At 38.8% G+C, this 20,833-nt stretch overlaps 1 protein-coding gene across 4 annotated transcripts in view; it reads left to right on the forward strand.

The window, feature by feature from the left end:
• The window catches only part of CTNND2 (catenin delta 2), an 821,463-nt gene that overhangs the window by 709,799 nt on the left and 90,831 nt on the right, over nucleotides 1–20,833 (forward strand). For 2 of the 4 annotated variants that reach the window (XM_090276223.1, XM_090276224.1), the window contains 3 exons: nucleotides 3,049–3,222; nucleotides 14,510–14,584; nucleotides 15,638–15,788. In XM_090276223.1, coding sequence (XP_090132349.1) covers nucleotides 3,049–3,222; nucleotides 14,510–14,584; nucleotides 15,638–15,788 — 400 coding nt within the window. The remainder of the gene's footprint in view (nucleotides 1–3,048; nucleotides 3,223–14,509; nucleotides 14,585–15,637; nucleotides 15,789–20,833) is intronic. The other 2 variants (XM_090276225.1, XM_090276226.1) reach the window with 1 other exon arrangement.

Raw genomic sequence — 20,833 nt, forward strand, 5'->3', positions numbered from 1 at the left:
GCCTTGTCTTTATTACACAGAAAGTTCTTCTGACTGGATGACATTTTGCTTCTTTATACATTATTTTCATATTTCAAGCTCTTAAAGAGTTTCGGTAATATGTATGCCCCTGAGACATATTCCAAAATAAGCAGGTTGCATAAGGCTCATAAATTTAGTCCTGTGTTCTTAGGAGCAAATACCTGGATGATCCATGTTGTGACTGTGTTAAAAATTTAGCCACTGCTTGCCTTCAGCCCATGTGCCTGTTTTGTAGAAAATTTAGGATAGAAACATATTTTGTTTAAATTTATAACTGACCTATTTCCTCTTCGGTAAAAGAGGTTCATAGCCCATGATTCCTCGTGGGTCCTCAACCAAGAAGAAAGTTAGCAGTAGAAGTTTACACGTGCAGAACTGTTTCACGACATCAGTCTGATTCTGTTGGCACCATTGCCCTGTAGGCCTGTTATGCTGATTCTCTAGGCAACGTAAGTATGTTAGCACTACTTGTAGACTTCTGTTCTTTTTATGGGTGATAAAACCCAGTTACTTAATGTATAATTGATTCTTCTTTCCCTATTAACTCAAAAGTTTGAATATAGTTGCCAGATAAAGGCCAGATACATTGCCTGATTTGAGACATTCTTTTTCTTCAACATTGATATGGCAGGGTGCCATCAATGTTATGAAATAACAGAACTCCATTTCTAGCTCCCATCCAAGATTATCTGTATTGTATTGGTTTTCCTTTTATTTCCTTCAGATACTCTATGTAACCATTAAGAAAGGATTGTAATAAAAGGCATTTAAGAGCTACATAGATCTCGTGTCAGAGCAGAAGGAAGTTGTCTATTGATTTGGCCATTTATCCTGTTTTATTGCACAGAAGTTAGAAAAGGAGAACAAGATGGAACCCAGCAAACAACAACACAGCTGTCTTTTGCTCTTTGTGTAGTTTGGCTGCCACATGTGGTAATGAGCATGCAAATACCATATACTTTTGCCATTGTGTTAGCTCTTACATGAGAGGGAACTGTCATCCGTGTTGAGTTCTAAACTTCATAGTCTTGTTTTTTCAATATTATTAAATTTTATATGAAAATGAGAGCTTAAAAGTTTTAAGGAGATGGCAAAGTAAAAATAAATTCAAATGAAATAATTGTCCATTTCCCATTGCACTAGCAGATAGATTAAAAAACCCAAGCAGGTTTCCTTTGAGACGCCAGTATTACCCCTGCTTCATCATCAACGTCAGAAAACCTGACGCTGACAGTGCCCTTTTCCTTGTGCTTTTTTCTACCCAACAGACTGAGCCAGTCTCATGTAATGATCCAGGTGCAATGTGACAAGGCTGGTTCACTTTCAATTTTTTTTTAAATGTATTTAAGAGATGTGCTGGTTTTATTGGTAGGCTGTGCACAGATGCAAAGTCATCTTTGAATGGTTTAGAAGTGGCTTTGGTTAAAAAAAAAAACAAGATTCTCACATTGAATGTTCTTGTTAGAAAGTTGAGATTAAATGATACTCTTAATAAAAATGACCTTTAATTGTATGTCCAACATCCATCTGTGGGAAGTCATTCATCTCTGAGCTTTTGCCTTTACTTAAACTAAGCTGTATCATAAGTGAGAAAAAGAATGCATGAGTAGTTTTCAGGGGTTATTTTGAAGGTAATTGATGAAATTCTTGAAATTATTTGTGACAGTTAAATAACTTTACATTATCTATATTAACACTTCTATTTTTAGTTACAGGGATATGAAGTAAGCCTATATTTTCTTCCAGTAAAATTTTCAGAACAAATGAACTTACACGGATTCTGAAATATAGTTGTGGTGTGTGTGTGTGTGTGAATATCTGTGAGAAAGTTTAGTATATGACATTTAATTATATTTATTTTAAGCAATCATTAATAAACAAACAAAAAAGCAATTAAATAACTTAGTGCTTTGACCTTAAAATTAAGGGTTATTTTGTTTTATTGTGGTTCTCAAAACTGAATATGGGAATATTTTCTCTATCTATATAATTTAGTTCTTTTCTATCCTTACTGTACTCATTGCCTTTATATTTCACAAAACATGAAGGCTGTGTATATGTGTTCAAAGTTCATAATCATTATTACAGTTCTTAATGTTTTTAATTATAAAAGTAATAGAACAGAAAATTTAAATGTAAAGAAAATGAAAGACATAAACATTTTATTAATAACTTTTTATTGTTGTTACATGGTTTTTATGATGAATTTCACATGCTATAAAGCACAAAGCCCATACCACTTTGTATCCTGCTTTGTTCATTTAATTTTTATTGTGATTATTTGCCCAAGTTGCTATGATGTCTTCAAAACTATGCTTTTTAACAGTCTACTGATATACCTTTGTGTAATAACTCATAATTTCTAAATTATTTGTAATTAATTTTCCATTCATTCTTCTGTTATTTATAATATTCAGTTCAAAGCAAACTTAACTATTAGAGTTGCTGTAAGACCTGGTGCGCCTATACTACATCAATGCATCTAGTAAACCATAGCCATTTTCATTTTTGTTTATTCTGTCATTTGTTCGAAGCCCGTGGATACAAGATAGTTCTCAAAATCAAACCAACATGTTTTACAAGTTATGTAGGAATTTATCAGAGTTCATACTTATGCATAAGAAGTGAAGGCATTTAATTGTTACTAACTACTATGTTGTGTCAAGAATATGCTAACTATAAAATATGCCACCTTGATCTTTAGCCTTCCTCCTCCTGGCCCAATCTGTCTCTTCTTCTTCCCTATAGCGTGACTTAGAATTGTTCTCAGGGAGTTTATCCATTCTCCTGCCAGTTATGTTCTCTTATGTCCATGCTGCAACCTCCTCCACCCTCAGTCACGAGCTCCCGACGGGCAGGAATGGCTCTCCTATTTTTGGACAGCTACTGCGCTACCCCACATGCAGGACATGCTTACCAGGTGTTATGACACACTGCTTTTTAAAATCATCTGTAATGTTTACAGAAGGCAATATTGGGAAGTATATGATGTTAAAGATGTTTACTCTCTCATTTTTCTTCCTTCAGTGGGATGGAGTAGGACCTCTTCCAGACTGTGCAGAACCACCAAAAGGGATCCAGATGCTGTGGCACCCGTCAATAGTCAAACCCTACCTCACACTGCTCTCTGAGTGCTCAAATGCAGACACACTGGAAGGGGCTGCAGGCGCCCTGCAGAACTTGGCTGCAGGGAGCTGGAAGGTATGACTAGTTCATTACCATAAAAAAGGAATCTGGGGTTATGAGCACAACCTTAGACAGTAACAGAAGTCCAGTTTTAAGAAATGCAATTCTAATGAAGATTTTGAGGATGTTGCAGGACGACCAGTTACATTGAACTGTTGGACTTAGAATAAAATATTCCTTTGAAAAATTCTTAAGGCCTCAGGGGTCCTTCAAGATCATGACAAAACAGAGAAGGAGAGATATAAGTGTAGTCATTGAAAATGCTGTGATATGCTTTCCATTCTACTTGTGTAGCTCAGCTGCTTCATTTTCAAAGGAGACTGACATGGTGATGCTTTCAAAGCACTGTTGTTGACTGTTAAGGGAGCTACTAACCAAACATCTTGTATAAAAACCCATGTGAGTTGCTATAATGTTGTCAATGGTCCTATTCCCAGAGGAAAAGAACCTACTGAATTTTTAAACTGTTGGCTCACAGAAAAGAGTAGTTTTGCTAGTTATCTTTGGCAAAAATTTTAAATTAAAACAAATATATGATTGGGAAGATTAGAGTCCTTATAAGCACATATTGTCCCTGATTGGTTTTCACTGAAAACTGCCATAATCCTCATTTTGAGTAGAAAGGGATTCACCACAGCAGAGAATTCTTGAGTTTGATAACTAATGGCTACATGAGCTAACTTGCCTTAGTACATAAAACTGTATAGTCTCTTGGAAGAATGAGGGCATATGGGGAAAATATCAAGAGAGGAAGTTCAGATGTCTGCCATCCATTTTCCATTCATTTAATATCAAAGCTTGTATCTAGAATATGCATAATCACTCTTTTTAACATTTTCTTTAAAACAATGTTAATATAGGCACGTAACTACAGATAATTCTCAAAAGCTTAATACCATAGACACCAAACATACTGGCCTCAGCACTGTATACAACCGCACCTTCCCTTCTTATTATACCTTCCAACATCTGCCTTCTTCTCTCTCTCTCTCTCTCTCTCTCTCTCTCTCTCTCTCTCTCTCTCTCTCCCTTCCCTCCCCCTTTGTTTCCATTGCTACAGTCTTGATAATAGCACTGCCTTCTTTCTCAGATGTGGCATCCCAACTTTGGGGGCCAGTCCCTGACACTGTGCTTGGGAAGTCCCACCCCTTATTTTGAGAGTTTTAGGCATGAACATATTGTCCCTTTCCTCCCCTGCCCATAGGCATTCCTACTGTTGTACTGAAAGAATTCAGGTGGGCAAAGGAAAATGAAGTTGTCAAGTGAAGTTATTTCTTGCTTTCAACCAGAGGAAAGACTCAAAAGCAGAGTCAGGCCAGGCAGCATTCTAGAGAATAGTCTTGCATGAGTAGGAAAGAGGTAATAATGGAAAACACTTCCTTGAACTAAACTTTAGATCTTATTTCCCTCTAAATTTAGGAGGCTTTGACTCAAATCACAGTTCAAACCTAGACTCCATCTCTTCTGAGCTTTGTGACCCTGGATGAATTATAGCACTCATTATGTTCTCAGATGTCTCTTCTTTAAACAGAGAATATTGTGACTGCTTCACATCACATCATGCAGGTCAATCATGACACTGAATGCAAAGATGGGAACAAGATATCATTGGCCAAGGGAGTGTCAGTATATACAGACAAGTACTTAGTTGCTGCAAGTCCTTACCAAGCTCCCCCACCTTGGAGAACTGACTAGCTGGGCATGGGAAAGTAGTCTCTGGCCTGCAGGTATGAGTATGATCTGAAGCACAAAGCCATCTAGATGGTTTCAAATCAAGTATGCCATCTTGAACTATATTTTAGTGAATCATTATTTTCTTTGATAAATATTTAGATTCTTATAACAATTTAAAAATGAAGACATATCTTTGAGGTCTAAAGAATTTTAAATGAAAGACTACAACCTCTACTTTAAAAGTTAAACTCTGTATTCCACATATCCAAAATTATTTAGAACCATGGGACACATATTAAAGATCTAAATAAAACTTTTAATGTACAATGTTTGAAACAAAAAAAAATACATGGAAATGGGATTAACAGCATATTAGACAATGCAGAAGAAAAGATTAGTGAACTATAAAAAAGCAGTGGGAACTATACAAAATGAAACACTGAGAAAAAAGAAAAATGTACAGAGGCCTGATGTATGTGTAATTACTGTCCCCAAATGAGAACAGAGACAAAGGAGGAAGAAAACAGAAGAAAATATTTGCAAAATTAATGGTTGAAAAATTTTCAAACTTGATAAAAACCATAAACTCACAGATTCAAGCACCTTAAGGAACCCCAAGCATGATAAATATAAAGAAAGTCTACCAAGGTACATCATAGTCAAGGTGCTCAAAATCACTAATAAAGAAAAAAATCTTAAAAGCAGCCAGAGAAAAAAAGACATATTATGTACTAAGAACTGCACCAAATCTAAAACCCAAAACTAAGGATCAGTGTCACCAATTATTCATTTATATATAGCAGTACTTACTGAGCTAACAATGTCCTCTTGAAAGGAATCTGGTCTGTAAACCCTCTAAAGGCAGAAATCAAGTCCCATTTATTTCTTTGTACCCCACTGCTCAGTCCTGTGATAGAAAGGAGTTATGGGAAAACTGTCTTCTTTTCATTTTCCACACTCATCGCTGCTTCTCAGGCTGCAGATTTTTATAGCATTTCCTAGTCCCACAGTTTCTGTAGTGTTGAACTTTCTGTTCAAATGACCAGGCTATGTGTCTCAGAGGTAACCAGGTCAACTGGAAGAGCCACAGAGATATGTCTGGGCCTTTAGGTGTTTGGAGTAAGAAAATGATAAGATTAAAATTTAAGCTATTTTGATATTCAAACATTCTATCCTACTTTGGATTATAAAATAACAATTATGGATGAAGTGTGATAGAAATTTTCAGTATTTTCTGGCAATTATATCTCACTGACAATTTTCAGTGCATAAACCTGCCCATTATTTCAACACCTATCCCCAGTGTGAAATTTATCCCCACATAACCAGAAGACATTTATTTCATTTTTTTCTATTATTAATAGAGACTACTAATAAGGAGGTAGAAGGGTCTAGAGCAAATGAAATTATTCCATATTTTAGACAAAGATTTAACAACTGTAACCATCAGATACCCCAGTCCACATCAGCTTTCAAGCAATATTATTAAAAAATGCAATGCATACCTCTTATAAACAGGCATACAGGTCTGCCATAAGAAGGAAGAGTAAATACTGTGATGGCAAAGAGAAAAGATAGAAGAATTTTAAAAAATAACTACAGGATACAAGACAGAAAAACTGTCAGAATCCATTCAATGTCTTGGCTGTTGCATATATTCCAATAACTGATAGTCATAATGCTGACTCTCTACCATCAAGAAAATGCTAAACTATTACTAGTAATTTTAAAAGACAGAAAGCATTTTAGAAAGATTTCCATCCCAATGGTTAAAGTAGAATTTTGACTTTCAGAATGTCAACAGTACCTTTAAGAGTACTAGCCTTCCTAATACTGTAACTGTAGATAAAGGGAATGGTCCTCATGCAGAGCAAGGGGCTGCTGAGGAATATATATGTGTAGTTTAAAAAATATGTGTGGGTATATATATTGTGTGTGTGTGTGTGTATTTACATAAGTGCTTTCTTATCAAAATGAAAATACACAAGCATGCATAAAAGGTAATCACATTATCATCACCTATTGTATAATTTATTAATTTACCATATTAAATGATAAGAGAATATGTGGGAAGGGAAGATAAACAATCCATAGGGATGATCTGAGAAAATTGTCTTAAAGACAAACACTGATGCTTTATCGTAATTTTTAAAAGATTAGAAAAACTCGTAAAAAAACAAAAATCCTTACTTAAAAAAAAAGACTTGATTTAAGAAGAAATCTTAAATAAAAGATTAACTTAGGATGCATAACAGCATCAAGTTTTGTATAGATAGTGTTAACCATCTGAAAACTAAAGTTCTAAGAATGTGATTTTACAGCAACAGTTGTAGTTTAGTGTCCTTAACTTTTTATGACCCAAACAAAAGCAGAAATGTGAGGATAAAACACCAGGATTTTGCACAGAGATGCTTTTTATAGACCTCATCATCTGAAACAACAACTACTGTTTAGAGGGGGAATCATGCACACTCTTTTTATGTGGTAAATTGACTAGCAAACTAGATTTTCATAATGGCCCTAAATACTTTTAAACTTTAAAACCCTCATTACTGGTTTATGAGAATCAGAAAAGCATAGTAGTATGATGGCAGAAGCAAAGAGATAAATGTTTTTCATAGTCAACATAGAATTCAGTTACCTTTTCCTCATTTACAGTATAATGATGTTTTTGTCACAGAATATTAAAACAGTTAGATATAATAGGTTAAAGATTTCCAAAACTGAACAAATGTTTTTTGGACTCCCATTTATGGGTTAATTCTTTTGTAATTGAACTTCATGAAAACCCCACGGTTTGAACTACAGAAATATATCTGTACTTGCCTTTGAGCCAAATATTTTATATATTTTTTAGTCAACTTTCCCCCTATAATGTGGCTAGTCTCAAGGCTCTATTAGTTCCTCAGTTACTTTTAAAATAAGATAAACTAAATAGATACTTGGATATTAATCTGTTAATATTTAATGAGCTAAGCTGATAGCAACATAGATGTAATGAAGAAGGAAACACTCTCCTGTCATGTGACCCAAATGAATAAAAAATAAGAGAACTGGGAAATTTGAGACTTGTCCCTAGAGATAGGACCCATGGCCTTGAGAAGGACACAAATTTAGCGTAGCTTAGCAGTTAGCATATCATGTACAAGTGAGCCAGGGCAGGTTAGTGGTTTGCAACATCATGATTTGCCATCTAAGACAAAGAAAATTGTCTTTGTCCTAGTTAATGGTATGATATAAAGCACATGGTTTGAATATAAAGAAAAAATTTTGAAAGATATAATGAAAATGAGGCATGAAGCAAGATGCCTAATGAGTTGGAAATTGGGTCAGAAAAAAGAAAAAGGTTATCTGAGGACTCTTCCCAATCAGCCAGCTCCTGGACACAACACTCTCAGTTGGACGTGAGGACCAGCCTGATACAGTTCAAGGATGGGCCCCAAACTAGGAAGAAGGAAATAGGGAGAATCAAGGTCATAGCTGAGTCATTGGCCCTAATCACACAGAACTTAGTGATTTCTTTTCCATAAGATCCCAGTAAGTAGTACTGATAGTAAGGGCTGTGCCTGTATTATAATGTTCACAATAAAAAAAAATCGTTCTATGTTCAGAAAGGTTCACTTTTAAAAGTATGATTTTTTATAAAAAATTACTGACTTGAGATAGCCTGAGAGTTGGGGGGTGGGAGAGGCTGGTGTACTTATTCCTGTTGGTTTAATGAATGCTTTCTCTATGTCACTTTTCCTTGAACTCGACCTTCTTCATTTGTTCTTACCACAAAAGAGTATCTAAATGTTTTTCCCCACCCAGGAAAATCTCTTTCTTGGACATTAATATTTTCAGTATCACATGAAGAGATGCAGTAAAATTTAGTCTTTGCATCAGCCTGACTTACATTCCAAAAATACAAACAGAAAAACACTTTATATATGCAATAGCTTCTATTACCTTGACCAAAATTTTTATTAAATTGATTTTTTTTGCTTTACTAACATAAGGGAATTCTCCACTAGTCCTCTTGATTAGAGATATCACTGCTCAGAACAGATTTTAAAAACAAAAATATAGAATCCTGTAACATAGCTCTGAATTTAAAAACCTGGCACCTAGATTTTATGTTCATTGCAAAGAAATCCCACCATTTGAAGGGCTTGGTGCTAGTACTGCCCAATTGTTCCAAAATCCTCTTGCAGCCACCAACCAGAGTTGTTCTGCCGTCGGATGAACTTGGTAATTCAGATAATGACCTACACTGGAGAGAAAACAATGTGAAGCATGCAGCAAAAGCCACAGGCCTCTGAATGTTTTGTAACTTTTTTTTATAGTAAACCTTCGCTTGAAATAAGACTAAATAAAAAAACTTTTTTTTGGACTTTCCCCTTATCATGAGACTGAAACACAGTTATACATAACACGGCATTATAGATTAACTCCTAAACAAATTTCAGAGTCTCACTCAATCTGTACTAAATTCATTGCACTGTATCACTCATTTTGCAGCTGTAGGATGTTCTCACGCTGTGGCTTTGTGACACTACAAGATGCTAAAATCCTTCTGAAAGATGAAATTATGTTTAGAAGAATTTGGCTTGAAAAATGGTATGTTTCTTGACCGTATCAATAGAAAAAGTGGGGAAATGGCTAATTTGTTAAAAGAAGTCAATGGGAGAACAATCCCATGACAAAATCATTTACTGGCAGGCTATATTTTTAAAGCAAGAGAACTTTTAAGGTGTAGAGATATTAATCAACAAAATCAGAATTTTAGCACTATAATGGATTTGGCCTCATAGTACAATATTTAATATTTAAACGGGAATATTATCTCTAGTTATTTAGCAAATTATTAGGATTTCAAAAGGAAAAAACTTGTTAAATTACAGTTCATCTCCTTTTAGAAACATAAATCAGCCTTAACTAAATCACCTTATTTTAAGAAGGGAAGAGGTTGTTTTGAAAAATCATAGCTATTAATTTCTGTTTATGGCTGGGCTGGGATTTTTAAAAGCCAAGTCCCTGGAAATTCACATTGGAGTGAGGTAGCCTGGGTTCAAAAGTTATTGACTTCACTTTATCACCAAATCATCAATACAGACAAGGAATATTATTAAACACCAATTCATATACAAATAATTGTCTTTGTTTTGTGTAATTCAATGTAGTTTCATCTGTAAGCCCTCACTTTAAATAATGCAAAAGAGGGAAAGAAAGAAAGAAAGAGAGAGAGAGAGAGAGAGAGAGAGAGAGAGAGAGAGAGAGAGAGAGAGAGAGAGAGAGAGAGAGAGAGAGAGAAAGAAAGAAAGAAAGAAAGAAAGAAAGAAAGAAAGAAAGAAAGAAAGAAGGAAAGAAAGAGGAAAGAAAGAAAAAGAAAAGAAGGAAGGAAGGAAGGGAGCATTTAATCTAGACATTTCTAGGTAAACTCAACACAATTCAGCTTTTCCCCAGTCCTTCAGGCTTAAATCTTGGCCACATTTATGTTTGTCATTTTTTATCCTCTCCTTCCGCCTACAGTTGAAGCTAAACTTGGGAGAGTGGGGAGCATCTACAGGCATACATCTGCAGGGGGTGGGGATTGGGTGTCCATTTCTCAGTATATAATCTTTTCTGTGACCCTGGCTGGTTTGGCTCAGTGGATTGAGCGTCGGCCTGCGAGCTAAGTGTCGCTGGTTTGATCTTCCAGTCAGGGCACATCAGAGAAGGAAAACTCTGACTCCAAAAAACCTCCGCTGCCTTGCGGCATACCTCTTCAGGGGAAAGGCTAAGGAAGTAAACCCCGACAGAAAATCCGGAGCCGGAGTCCCTAAGGCGGTTTGACGTTGTAGTCAACACCAGCAACTCCTGCGGTGCACCTGAAGCCAAGCTGTATTGACTCCGTCTTTCCCTTGGATCCTTCAGCTGTGAAGAGAGGGGGGGTCTGCTGCATGGGCAACAGCAGACCCTCCATATCACCCTGCCCAGGCTCTGTAGCTTCAGCTTCACTGGAGAGGACACTCCAGCATCATCGCAAGATGTCGATTCAACACGGGAGGAGACAGATACCATGTCACTCCCGAGTCGGACTGCACAGCCATTCTCGGCGGTGCAGATAGACTCTTAAGAAGCTACACCATCGTCTCTCAAGATGGACGGCTGCCGACGACGAATCTTTTCTGTCCTCTTGCCCAGGAAAAGCCTCTTTGTCCTGTTGGGTTGTCAGCTAGGACACGGTCCTTGGTGATTGGACCATCACTGGTCCTGTGTGCTCTCTGAGCCCACACCTGCTTTCTCCCGCTGTTGCTGTCCCCTGAAATGCAGCCACATCCTCTTCTTTATGGAGGCAGGCTGTCAGTGCCCACCATTCTGATGTTTCCCCTGCCTCTCGGTTTACTAGTGTCTCTGCAGCCCTGAGTCCTTGGCCTTTCCTCCTTAACTGACGTACACAGCCCACCCAGTCAAGACCACAGGAACCTTCTCCCACACAGCAAGTCATGTTGTCATTCCTACTGTATAGTTCCCACTCCGTGATGGTGCAGCGGAGTTCTCTGAGTCTTGTGTAGACACTGCGGAGGTCCAAGAAGGGCAGCAGAGCTTTTCTTGACTCTCCCTTTCCACCCTTCCATCTTCAAGGGGGATTTTATCATCACTCCCCCACACAGGGGAGGTCTCGACCAAAGCACTTCAGGTGGCAGTCCCCCATGATGTTTTCGCACCTCTTACTTCCTCTCCAACCTGGACCCTTTCTCTCTCCAGCTTGGAAGTTCTGTGTTGACTCTGAGGAGAAGGCAATTGTTTTCTGCCTGTTCTTAGCCCCTGTCAAGTACACCCAATCTTTCACGTGCATCTGCCTCCTCTTAAGCACCAGATGTTTACTGTTTTGCTCTTTGTCCCATTCTGACAACCCCTCATTAGGCTAGATAATAACAGAGCCTCTCACCAGGAAGAGCCATGGGTTGAGAGGAAGAGAAGGACACATTTACAATTTGGAATTTTTATCGTATCACATGCAAACAAAAGCGATCTTTTCCTGACTCAAACAAGACTGTTTTCTTTGTGATTCCAGTTATACATGACTTCTCAACTTCTTGTATGAGGTTTGCTAAATCCAGGCAAGTTATTATCAAGACTAGATTGAAATGTCCAGGACCTCCATTGACAGCACTCAAAGGGTCTTTAACTCAGGAGTTTAGAAAAGGCCCAGATGGATTACTGGAACACTAAAATCATAATGTAACTTATTAGGCCAAGGTTAATTGGTGAATTTGTAAAGGATTATATGACTATGATTACAGATGTGCATAATTTACACTTTTTGAGATGGGGAAGAGAATGGTGGTTAAGTACCCCAAACACTATAGCCGTGCTCCCTGGGTTCGAGACCTGGTCAGGTATCTGCATGCTGTGAGACCTTGCTGTGCCTCCCTTGTCTCATCTGTTAAATGGGAGCAATACTAGTATATCCTACATAGGGTTGAGATGAGGATTAAATGAATTAATACACATAAAGAATACAGCTGTGCCTGGCATTTGGTTAAGTGTTAGGTTTCTTTAGCTGAAATTATTCTGAGGGGTCATAACTCTCCTGAGGTGCTCACTGGAAGAGCATCTCTCCAGGAGCAATTTGGGCCATGTTTCCATGCTATTTCTCCTGAACCAGCTCCTCCTCCTCCATCTCCTCTTCATCATTGTCCCTCTCCCATTCCTATACCTATTCCTTCTTTTCCTCTTGAATCAAGCATCCTCTCTTCAGCTCATGAACCATTCTTCTTAAAGGCATCCTGGTCCATGCCTGATTACTCCCTTCCCTGTACACATATGCTCAGTGCACAGTGCTCTCATTGCACCCAAATATTTCCACCTCAACTACAAGGGGTTATGGTACTTGTTCATGTTTATATCCCAATGGTACTCCTACTTTTTCTTAGATTACAAAACTCATGGCAACTCATACACTTTTCTAACCACCATAGAGACTGCTGTACTTCCAAGGCAACTTATTTCTCTTTTGGAAAAGTCTATAGTAGCCTCATGGTTCTGTGTTGAGTGTATCTGGCAACACTCCTCATTTCCATAACTTTTTCTGGTGCCTTTCTTCATTCCACCTCTGCCTAGTGTTTCACTTCTTCTTCATGGGTTACACTTCGGTTACACATGACCTGTTCTGAGACTGATCGATTGGTTGGCTGCTACTTAAAAAGCATCACTATCACATATCTTTGCATGTCAAGAAAACATGGAAACTTACAACATCTTTTGAGTGAAATGTAAATAATTTATTCTGAGTTGCCTTACACTAAGCTAATATAAGCATACAAGCACATACACAACTGAAAGTTTCTAAATAAAAATTATTTTCTATGTAGCAATAGCAATAATAGTAAGTTTGAATCTGTTGTCTGGTGATCTCTTTTCACTTAGGGAGAACATACCACTGTCGACCATTTTCTCATACCAAAAAGGTGTATCTGTAACTCACTCACATTTTTTGGCCCTACATAACCATTTTTAAAATTCTCAAATCAGTTCCCCACAAAGCTGAAGAACTCTCATCATTTTCCAAACACCAAATCATCTTTCCATCCAACATGGGAGGGATATAATAGCTGGATTTCTAAGAATATAAAGTCATAGTCCTCCCTTCTTGGCTCATTTCCAGTATGGCCAAGTTCTTCTCTGTCAACATTTGGAAGGATGGAGGAGAAAGCAAGGCAGTTTCTGGGAGACTGAGCACAGAAGATCAGGGGAGAGAGAATGAGGTGCTGGCAGAGGAGGAAGATTGTCAACATCATAAAGAGAAGCAGATTTGGAGAAACAGGACTGGGGGCCAGGGCCACCATTGACCCTGGAGGGCAAGTCACTTAACTTTGTGTCTAGATTTCCTCTTCTATAAAATAATACTCATGCTGCCTCCCAGGAGCTTGGTGAATTAGAAGAGGTCACTAATGTACAAACCAGCATCCTGGGCTGGAATGAAGGTGGTACCAGGAAAGAGGCCATCTTTAGGGCCCATACATCAGCCTGTCCAAGTTCCCAAAAACATTTCCTACCATCTCTCAAAAGGCCAAGAATACCTTCCCAGTATAAAATCTATTGTTGATGTTGATCTCACCATTGGTGAACATTGATGCCACACTCTGGTTTTCATTTTCTTCCTTTCTCTAACTTCTTTCCTTAGTTTTAAGGAAGAACCCAACAATGAATGGGCTGCATAAGCTCAGATTTCCCATCTTTCCTGAGCCCTGGAGACCAGAGGTTTACAAGTAGTGCAGGAGGTAGAGGAAAATTGTGTCTCAGCATGTCAAATTGCAAATGAAATTTCCAATGGACATGAAGGAGGTTTTGTACTATGTTCACAGAGCATCTCCCTCCAAATTCCAAAAAACAGCTTCCAGACCTGTATGTTTTTCCATGTCTAAGACTCCCTGACCATCCATTTTTCTGCTCCCTGAGAACATGGCTGTGAAATACTTCACTGCAATCAGGAGATGCTTTAGTGATTGTTTCTGCTTCCCACCCCCTCAGGCTTCCTTGAGTGGGGGCAAGTGAGAAGTTTATGGGATAAGTTAATGGTGATAAGAAACTATGTGAATGTGACTTCTAACATAGGACAGGATGAAGTTGTGTGTGTTTTTTAATCTCATATTTCATGCAGGGCTGGGCTGAGGATGTGGCAGGCATGGCGTATGCCCTACGTTCACTGCCAGAGGGGGCTCCCTGCCTGCCACAGGTGAGAGCCAGCTCTGGGGTGTCTGCCCCAATGGGGAACGGGGGTGGAGGGGCCCAGTGGAGGGGAGGGATGGGAACTTTGCTCCACCTTTGGTGGTCCCCAGGAGGACTCAACCACAGAATCCAAAACTTCATGTCATGAATGTCATTTTCTTGTATCATAAATGCAATTGCGCCAGATTAAACCCTTATATTGGCTGATTTTTATAGTGCACTCTCTTCTCTGGAACACCATACAGGAGTATAAAGTATATATGCAAATGCCTGAAGCATCTGGGCCTTCCTGAATTCTGTGAAATGAATTGGAGTGCTTTACCATTCTGATATTGCAAGTATATTTCAATAGTAAAATTAGGTGTGTTTTGTTAAGGTCGAAAACCACCAATCCAAAATAAATTGTGTATCTTATTTTATAAATTACACATGGAATTGTAGCCCTAGACAATGCATTTTGATCTAAATAGCTTTTTAAAGTTTATCTTTTTTACTCTTGATTTTAACGTCATATTTACCTCTATACACACCTACCTTTATCTGACTTATTTATTCTTGTTGTTCAGCAGACAGCTGGTGTGTTTGGCAACTAACTCATCTCTCTGCCCCACCTCCATATTAAATCTCTCTTTTTAAAACCATCACCTACATTCAATCTTTTATCATTTTCTACTTTTTCCAGGTTTCATTTTTCATTCCTCTTAATGCCAATGGCCAGTCCTTTCGGTCCCAAACCTTCACATCTTAAAGTATCAAATATATACATTTTGCAAATGGCTACGAATGGCTTTCCAATTTAAGTAAAGAAAATGCTGGTACCAGAGAAGCAAAGTGTGGTTAACTGACTCACCCTGAAAGCTTTATCATATGTTGAAGGCAAAAAATAAAGTTAAAACATTTAAATACATGTCTAACCTGTTCAACCTATTCTACAACTAGGTCTTGATAATCCAACCTTTTCGGCTCCTGCAAACAGCAGTCTGAAAACCCATACGTGCTATTTGCTTACAGGGTTTTCCTCCTCCACTTCTGATGTCTTTGCCTTCCATCTTTTTCACAGTGGTCAGTATACATCCGAGCTGCTGTCCGGAAAGAGAAAGGCCTACCCATCCTCGTGGAGCTGCTCCGAATAGATAACGACCGTGTGGTGTGCGCAGTGGCCACAGCGCTCCGGAACATGGCTCTGGACGTCCGAAATAAGGAGCTTATTGGTACGTTCTCTCCGATTCACAGCATCTCAGTTTTTACATGAAAGTATTTCCCGGTGGGGTCCATGTGGTTGAATCCACACGCAGAACATATGTCCCTGCAGAAATAGTGCATTGATTAGGAGCCACATTTTTCCCCAGTTCTTCTAGTTTAAGTCCAAGGACCTGGTTTATTTTTAGAATTTGGAGGAAAATGCAATGTTTATTGACATTTCTAATTCTTGCTAATTAAAAGGGACCATGACGCTCAACACTGGATACCATCTTCCCCATCCTTTAAACCCCTGTCAAGCTCTTTATTTGCTTTCCACATGGTGAACAAGCAGTTGAAATGGGATCCACACCAGTTTGCTTCCCCTCTCAATTTTTAAATTTATTTTGGGTGAGAGCATACTTGTTCTTTAATCATATTGTTTATAAAATGGTCTTTCTTTAATTTGGTATTCAATAAATAGGGAAGATAATTTATTAATGAACATTAAGGAGCTCCTGCATTCATCTATATATTCAACAAATAGGTTTTCACGACCTGCCTTGTTGCAGGCTTGTTCTAGGCCCAGAGATTATTATACCAACGAGCAAAGCGGACAGGAAGCTTTGCCCCTGTGGAGTTTACCTTTGGGAAAGGGGAGGTGTACAATAAACAAAATGCACACATGAATCTCATTGTGTGTTAGGAACTTTCTATGGGAAGAAATGGACCTGGACAAAGGAGACAATAATTAGGGAGGCTGCCAATTTTTAATCGAGGTGAAATTCACATAATATAAAATTAACCATTTTAAAGTGTACCATTTTGGTGGCATTATAACCATCACCCATATCAAATTCCAAAACATTTTTATCACCCCGAGGAAAAGCCTGTACCCACTGCCTAGTCACTCCCTATTTTGCCCTCCTCTCAGCTGCTGGCACCCGCCAATGTGTGGTCTGTTTCTATGGATTTTCCTATTCGGGATGTTTTATGTAAATGGATGGAACCATAATACGTGAGCTTTTGTATCTGGCTTCTTTCACTTCTCATAAGGAGTTGTGATTTTAAATGCAATGTCAAGGTCATGATAGGAGTTGTTAGGAAGGTGACATTTGAGCCAGGACTTGAAGGAGTGAATATTTGGGGGGAAGCACTTCTAAGCTGAAGGGCCTGCCACTGCAGAAGGCTCCCTAGAAGAGAAATTGGGAGCTGGGAGCAAGCCAGTGGGTCCAAGGCCTTCAAGAAACTTCATGTGCCTGGGGCAGAGTGAGCGGAAGGAGCCCAGGCCAGAGAGTCCTCCTGGTCCCTCCCTCTGTAGATGAGAAGGTGCCCAGGCCAAGGCCAATTGATGCCTGAGGAACTAACGGACTACAGTGACCTACCTGGGAAGAGGCACAAGTCTCCCTGGGATTGAAGAGATCATTCCAGAAGGGTCATTGGTCAGTCAGTGCAGCTGGAAGTCTGGCAAGCCTAACTACAGGTAACAGGGGTCAATGGAGGTCAAGCAGCAGGAAGCTGGATCTCCCACGATACCAAAGGTTCAGGGTATATAGCCTCTGAAGATCTAGGGAAAAGCAGGTGTGTGGGTGAAGGGGCAAGATTTTATTTCTGAAGCAGCTGCAATACCAGGTGTTGATCCAAATTTCATAACCAAATTTTACATAGCTACATGGGTCTGTTTTTGCTATTCAAATTCCTGACTGTGGTGTACTTTGTAGTCTTGGAATCAGCCATTTTTTTCCCTGCCATTTCACAGTACCCATCATATCTTCCAATGAAAACTGAAGTTTTTGCAGATCTCTAGCCATGTATTTTATTTATTTACAAGGAAACCAGACTTCAAATCTGTGTCTAATATATGCAATGATTTTTTATACTTGCATTGCATCATAAGGCATGAAGTAAACACAACTTGATGTTTAGGTTTAGTTTGACTTTAAATATTGTTGGTAGATTTTGTAAAGTATTGAAACAAGACCATTAGCTGAAAAAGTCAAGATACTCTCTCCCTGTCTGCTTTCTTTCTTTTCCTTATAGTTGTTTCAGACAGGAAAAGGCTGGGGCTTCTGATAAAATCTCATTGCTCCTCTCAAAAATGAAGGAAAAATCAATAGCTAATCAGTCTACTGACTGGATACTCACTACTCGGTATTGTGAGTTTGCGTGTTTTATTTCTTTTGGTGGATTAAAATATAACAAAATAGGGAATTATTGATTGGTTTCCTAGCTCCCAGGTATCCCTTCTTTCTCAGAAGCCAGTTTTCTAGTCGCTGTCTGAGGCAGGAACATTTGGAGTTCCATATTGCCATGTTAAATTAAGCCTTTACTATCAAATGTCACCAGGCAGGAAAGGGAGCCAATCACTTAAAAATAGAAGTGAAAATATCTAAGTCACAGGCTTCGTGGAATCAATAACCTTTTTCTTGAATGAGAAAAGCAGAATTTAACAAAAAACAAAAATGCACCATTATATTCTATCTAGGGAAAAGGAAATGTGGCCTTTACTAATTCTTTTACTGTAAATATAGTATCAAAGTAGTGGTTCTTATAGGAAAATGCTGCATAGAACTTTATATATTGAACAGGAAGTTACAATGACTTTGAACCAAGAACAAAGACAATAAACTTCTACATCTTCTTTTCCACCAACTCTCACTCAAAGCTTTGGTGATGTCATATAATTTCATGGTGTTAAAGATCACCTATACTCTGACAACTCCCAAATAGATATCTCTGGCATGAATCCCACGTCTGTGTCCAACTGTCTTGTCTAATATCTCCACTGGATATCCAACAGGCATCTCAAGTATAACATCTCCACACCTGAGTTCCTTATCTTCTCCCCAAACCCAATCCTTCCACAGTCTTTCTCCCAACAACAAATGGCAATGTGCCCTTGCAGTGGTCCAGGGTAGGCACCTTATGGTCCTGTTTGACTCCTCATCCTTCATATCCAGTCTGTCGACAGATCTGGTCTTCCTTCTGTATTTTCTCAGACTCTGGCACTTCTCACCTTCCTTGTTTTTTCCTCTAACAACTATCATCTCTCATCTGAGTTATTACCATGGCCATCAACCTGGTCTCCCTGCTTCTGCCCTAACCCTCTATAGTCTACTCTCAACACAGAGACAGGAGTGGTCCTGTTAAAACCTTAGAGCATGCCATTTCTCCACTCAAAACTCCCCAGAGCTCCTCATCTCTCTCAGTGTAAAATGAAGGCTGTCAAGGCAGACACAACTCTGTACAGTTCAGCTCTCTGTCCCCTCTCTAACCTTACCTTCCTGCCTCTCCTGTCACTAACCTTGCTGAGGCCACTGGGTCACTATGATTGCCTTACACATGAGCACAATTCTGCCTCAGGGCCTTTGAACCTGCTGTCTAGAATCCTCTTCCTCCAGGTGTCTATGTGCCTCAGTTCTCACTCCACTCAGGTCATTACTGAAGTGACAATTTCCCCACCCAACCTTTCCTGGCCTACATTTAAAAAATTCTACCACCAACTTCTTCCCTGATTTATTTTTCTCTATAGCACTGATCACCTTCTAATATACAACATATTATTTACTTATTTTGTTACCTGTCCATCTCCCTGCACTGGAATGTGAGCCATTTAAGGGCAGGACATTTTGTCTTGTCTGTTCACTGATGTAGCCCGTGTACCTAGTACAGCACCCAACCCACAGTAGGAACTTCGTAAGTATTTGCTGAATGACTAAACTTGTCTCCTGTCTGACAGTCATTTTAAAATGAATTCTAAATCAGCAAAATGTTAAGTAAGCAAATTAAATAAAGCATCCACTAAAGAAAAGGATTTTATACTAATCAAGAAAATCATCAAAAAGCCAATTCATTTGCCTACTGAGATTGACCAGATGTATGCAGACACTCAGGATTTCAGAAGGAATCCAGTTCTTCCCATCGTTGATTCTGGGAATTTTACTTTAAGTTACATCTCTTCTTACATCATTCTTTCAGTTGGGGGGATGGGGTAGGGAGTGGTTTATCTTCCTTGGGCTCCATTATCAGAAAAATTCAGAGGAGCTATTGAACAACAATTACCCTACCCCATCAGCTCTCATGAGGATCATATAGTAGCACTAAAAGAAATGTCACATTCTCTGGCTCTCTTGTATCTTCCCATTTGAGCTGTTTTCATGTTTCTGTGTATGTCCCTGCCATTGAGTGGGTGTTAAGAATGCTATACACAGATCCTGTGTTCTTCTGAGTGACTTGATGCTGTAGTCCAGCTTAATGCACATCCATACATTTTTTTTTTGCCACCTTCTGAAAATGTTGCTTATCCTTCTGAGTAAAGTGTCATTTCATCATTCAGAAAGGTTCTTTTTTTAAAAAAAAAAAAACATTAATAGTACTCATTAGCTTCAGTGAAAAGAGAAAACAATATTAAATCACTTTAACCAGTTTAGCAAAATGTCATCCATTTCGGAAGATGGATAGTTCCTGATGAAGACAGCAGATATTTATTTTAGCCAAATCTCCACCGTCTCTGCCAACAAAACAAAACAAACAAAATTCCAATAAAACATTTTTTTTTTTATTTAAAGCACATATCAACACTAGAAAGGGAAGCTATCTAGCACTTGGGAAACATCAGTCTTTAACCCTTGGCTACCCCTCACGGAAAACAATCCTCATAGGTACTGTTCTCTTTTGCTATATTTGCAGACAGCATAGAAAATCAAAAGGCTGTATCAGAATATTTACCCTGGCACCACATGTGAGTTCCCTGATATGTAAGGTTATCTCTTCCATGTATGCCTTGGTGTCACATTAGGGGTGCTCTCAGTGCTCAACCCCAAACTGCCTCTTACCTCTAATGATGCTTTTTCCCGAATTCTTCAGCCACCCTAACATTTGTGCCCCCGCTGTCTCCCCCCAGCACTGTCTCTTGAAGCTCTTTACTCACTGACTATACCCATCACTCAGTCCCTAGCTCAGGATGGTCTCCCTGCTGGAGGCTCCTCTTTGAACCCACAGTGGAGTTCAAAGAGGATCCTTGATAAGAAAGCCTTTCATGCATCTGAGATTTCTACTATGTAGTTTTATTCTTGTA

This window comes from Furipterus horrens, unplaced genomic scaffold, assembly GCF_987537825.1.
Source record: "Furipterus horrens unplaced genomic scaffold, mFurHor1.1.pri manual_scaffold_5, whole genome shotgun sequence".
NCBI lineage: Eukaryota > Metazoa > Chordata > Mammalia > Chiroptera > Furipteridae > Furipterus > Furipterus horrens.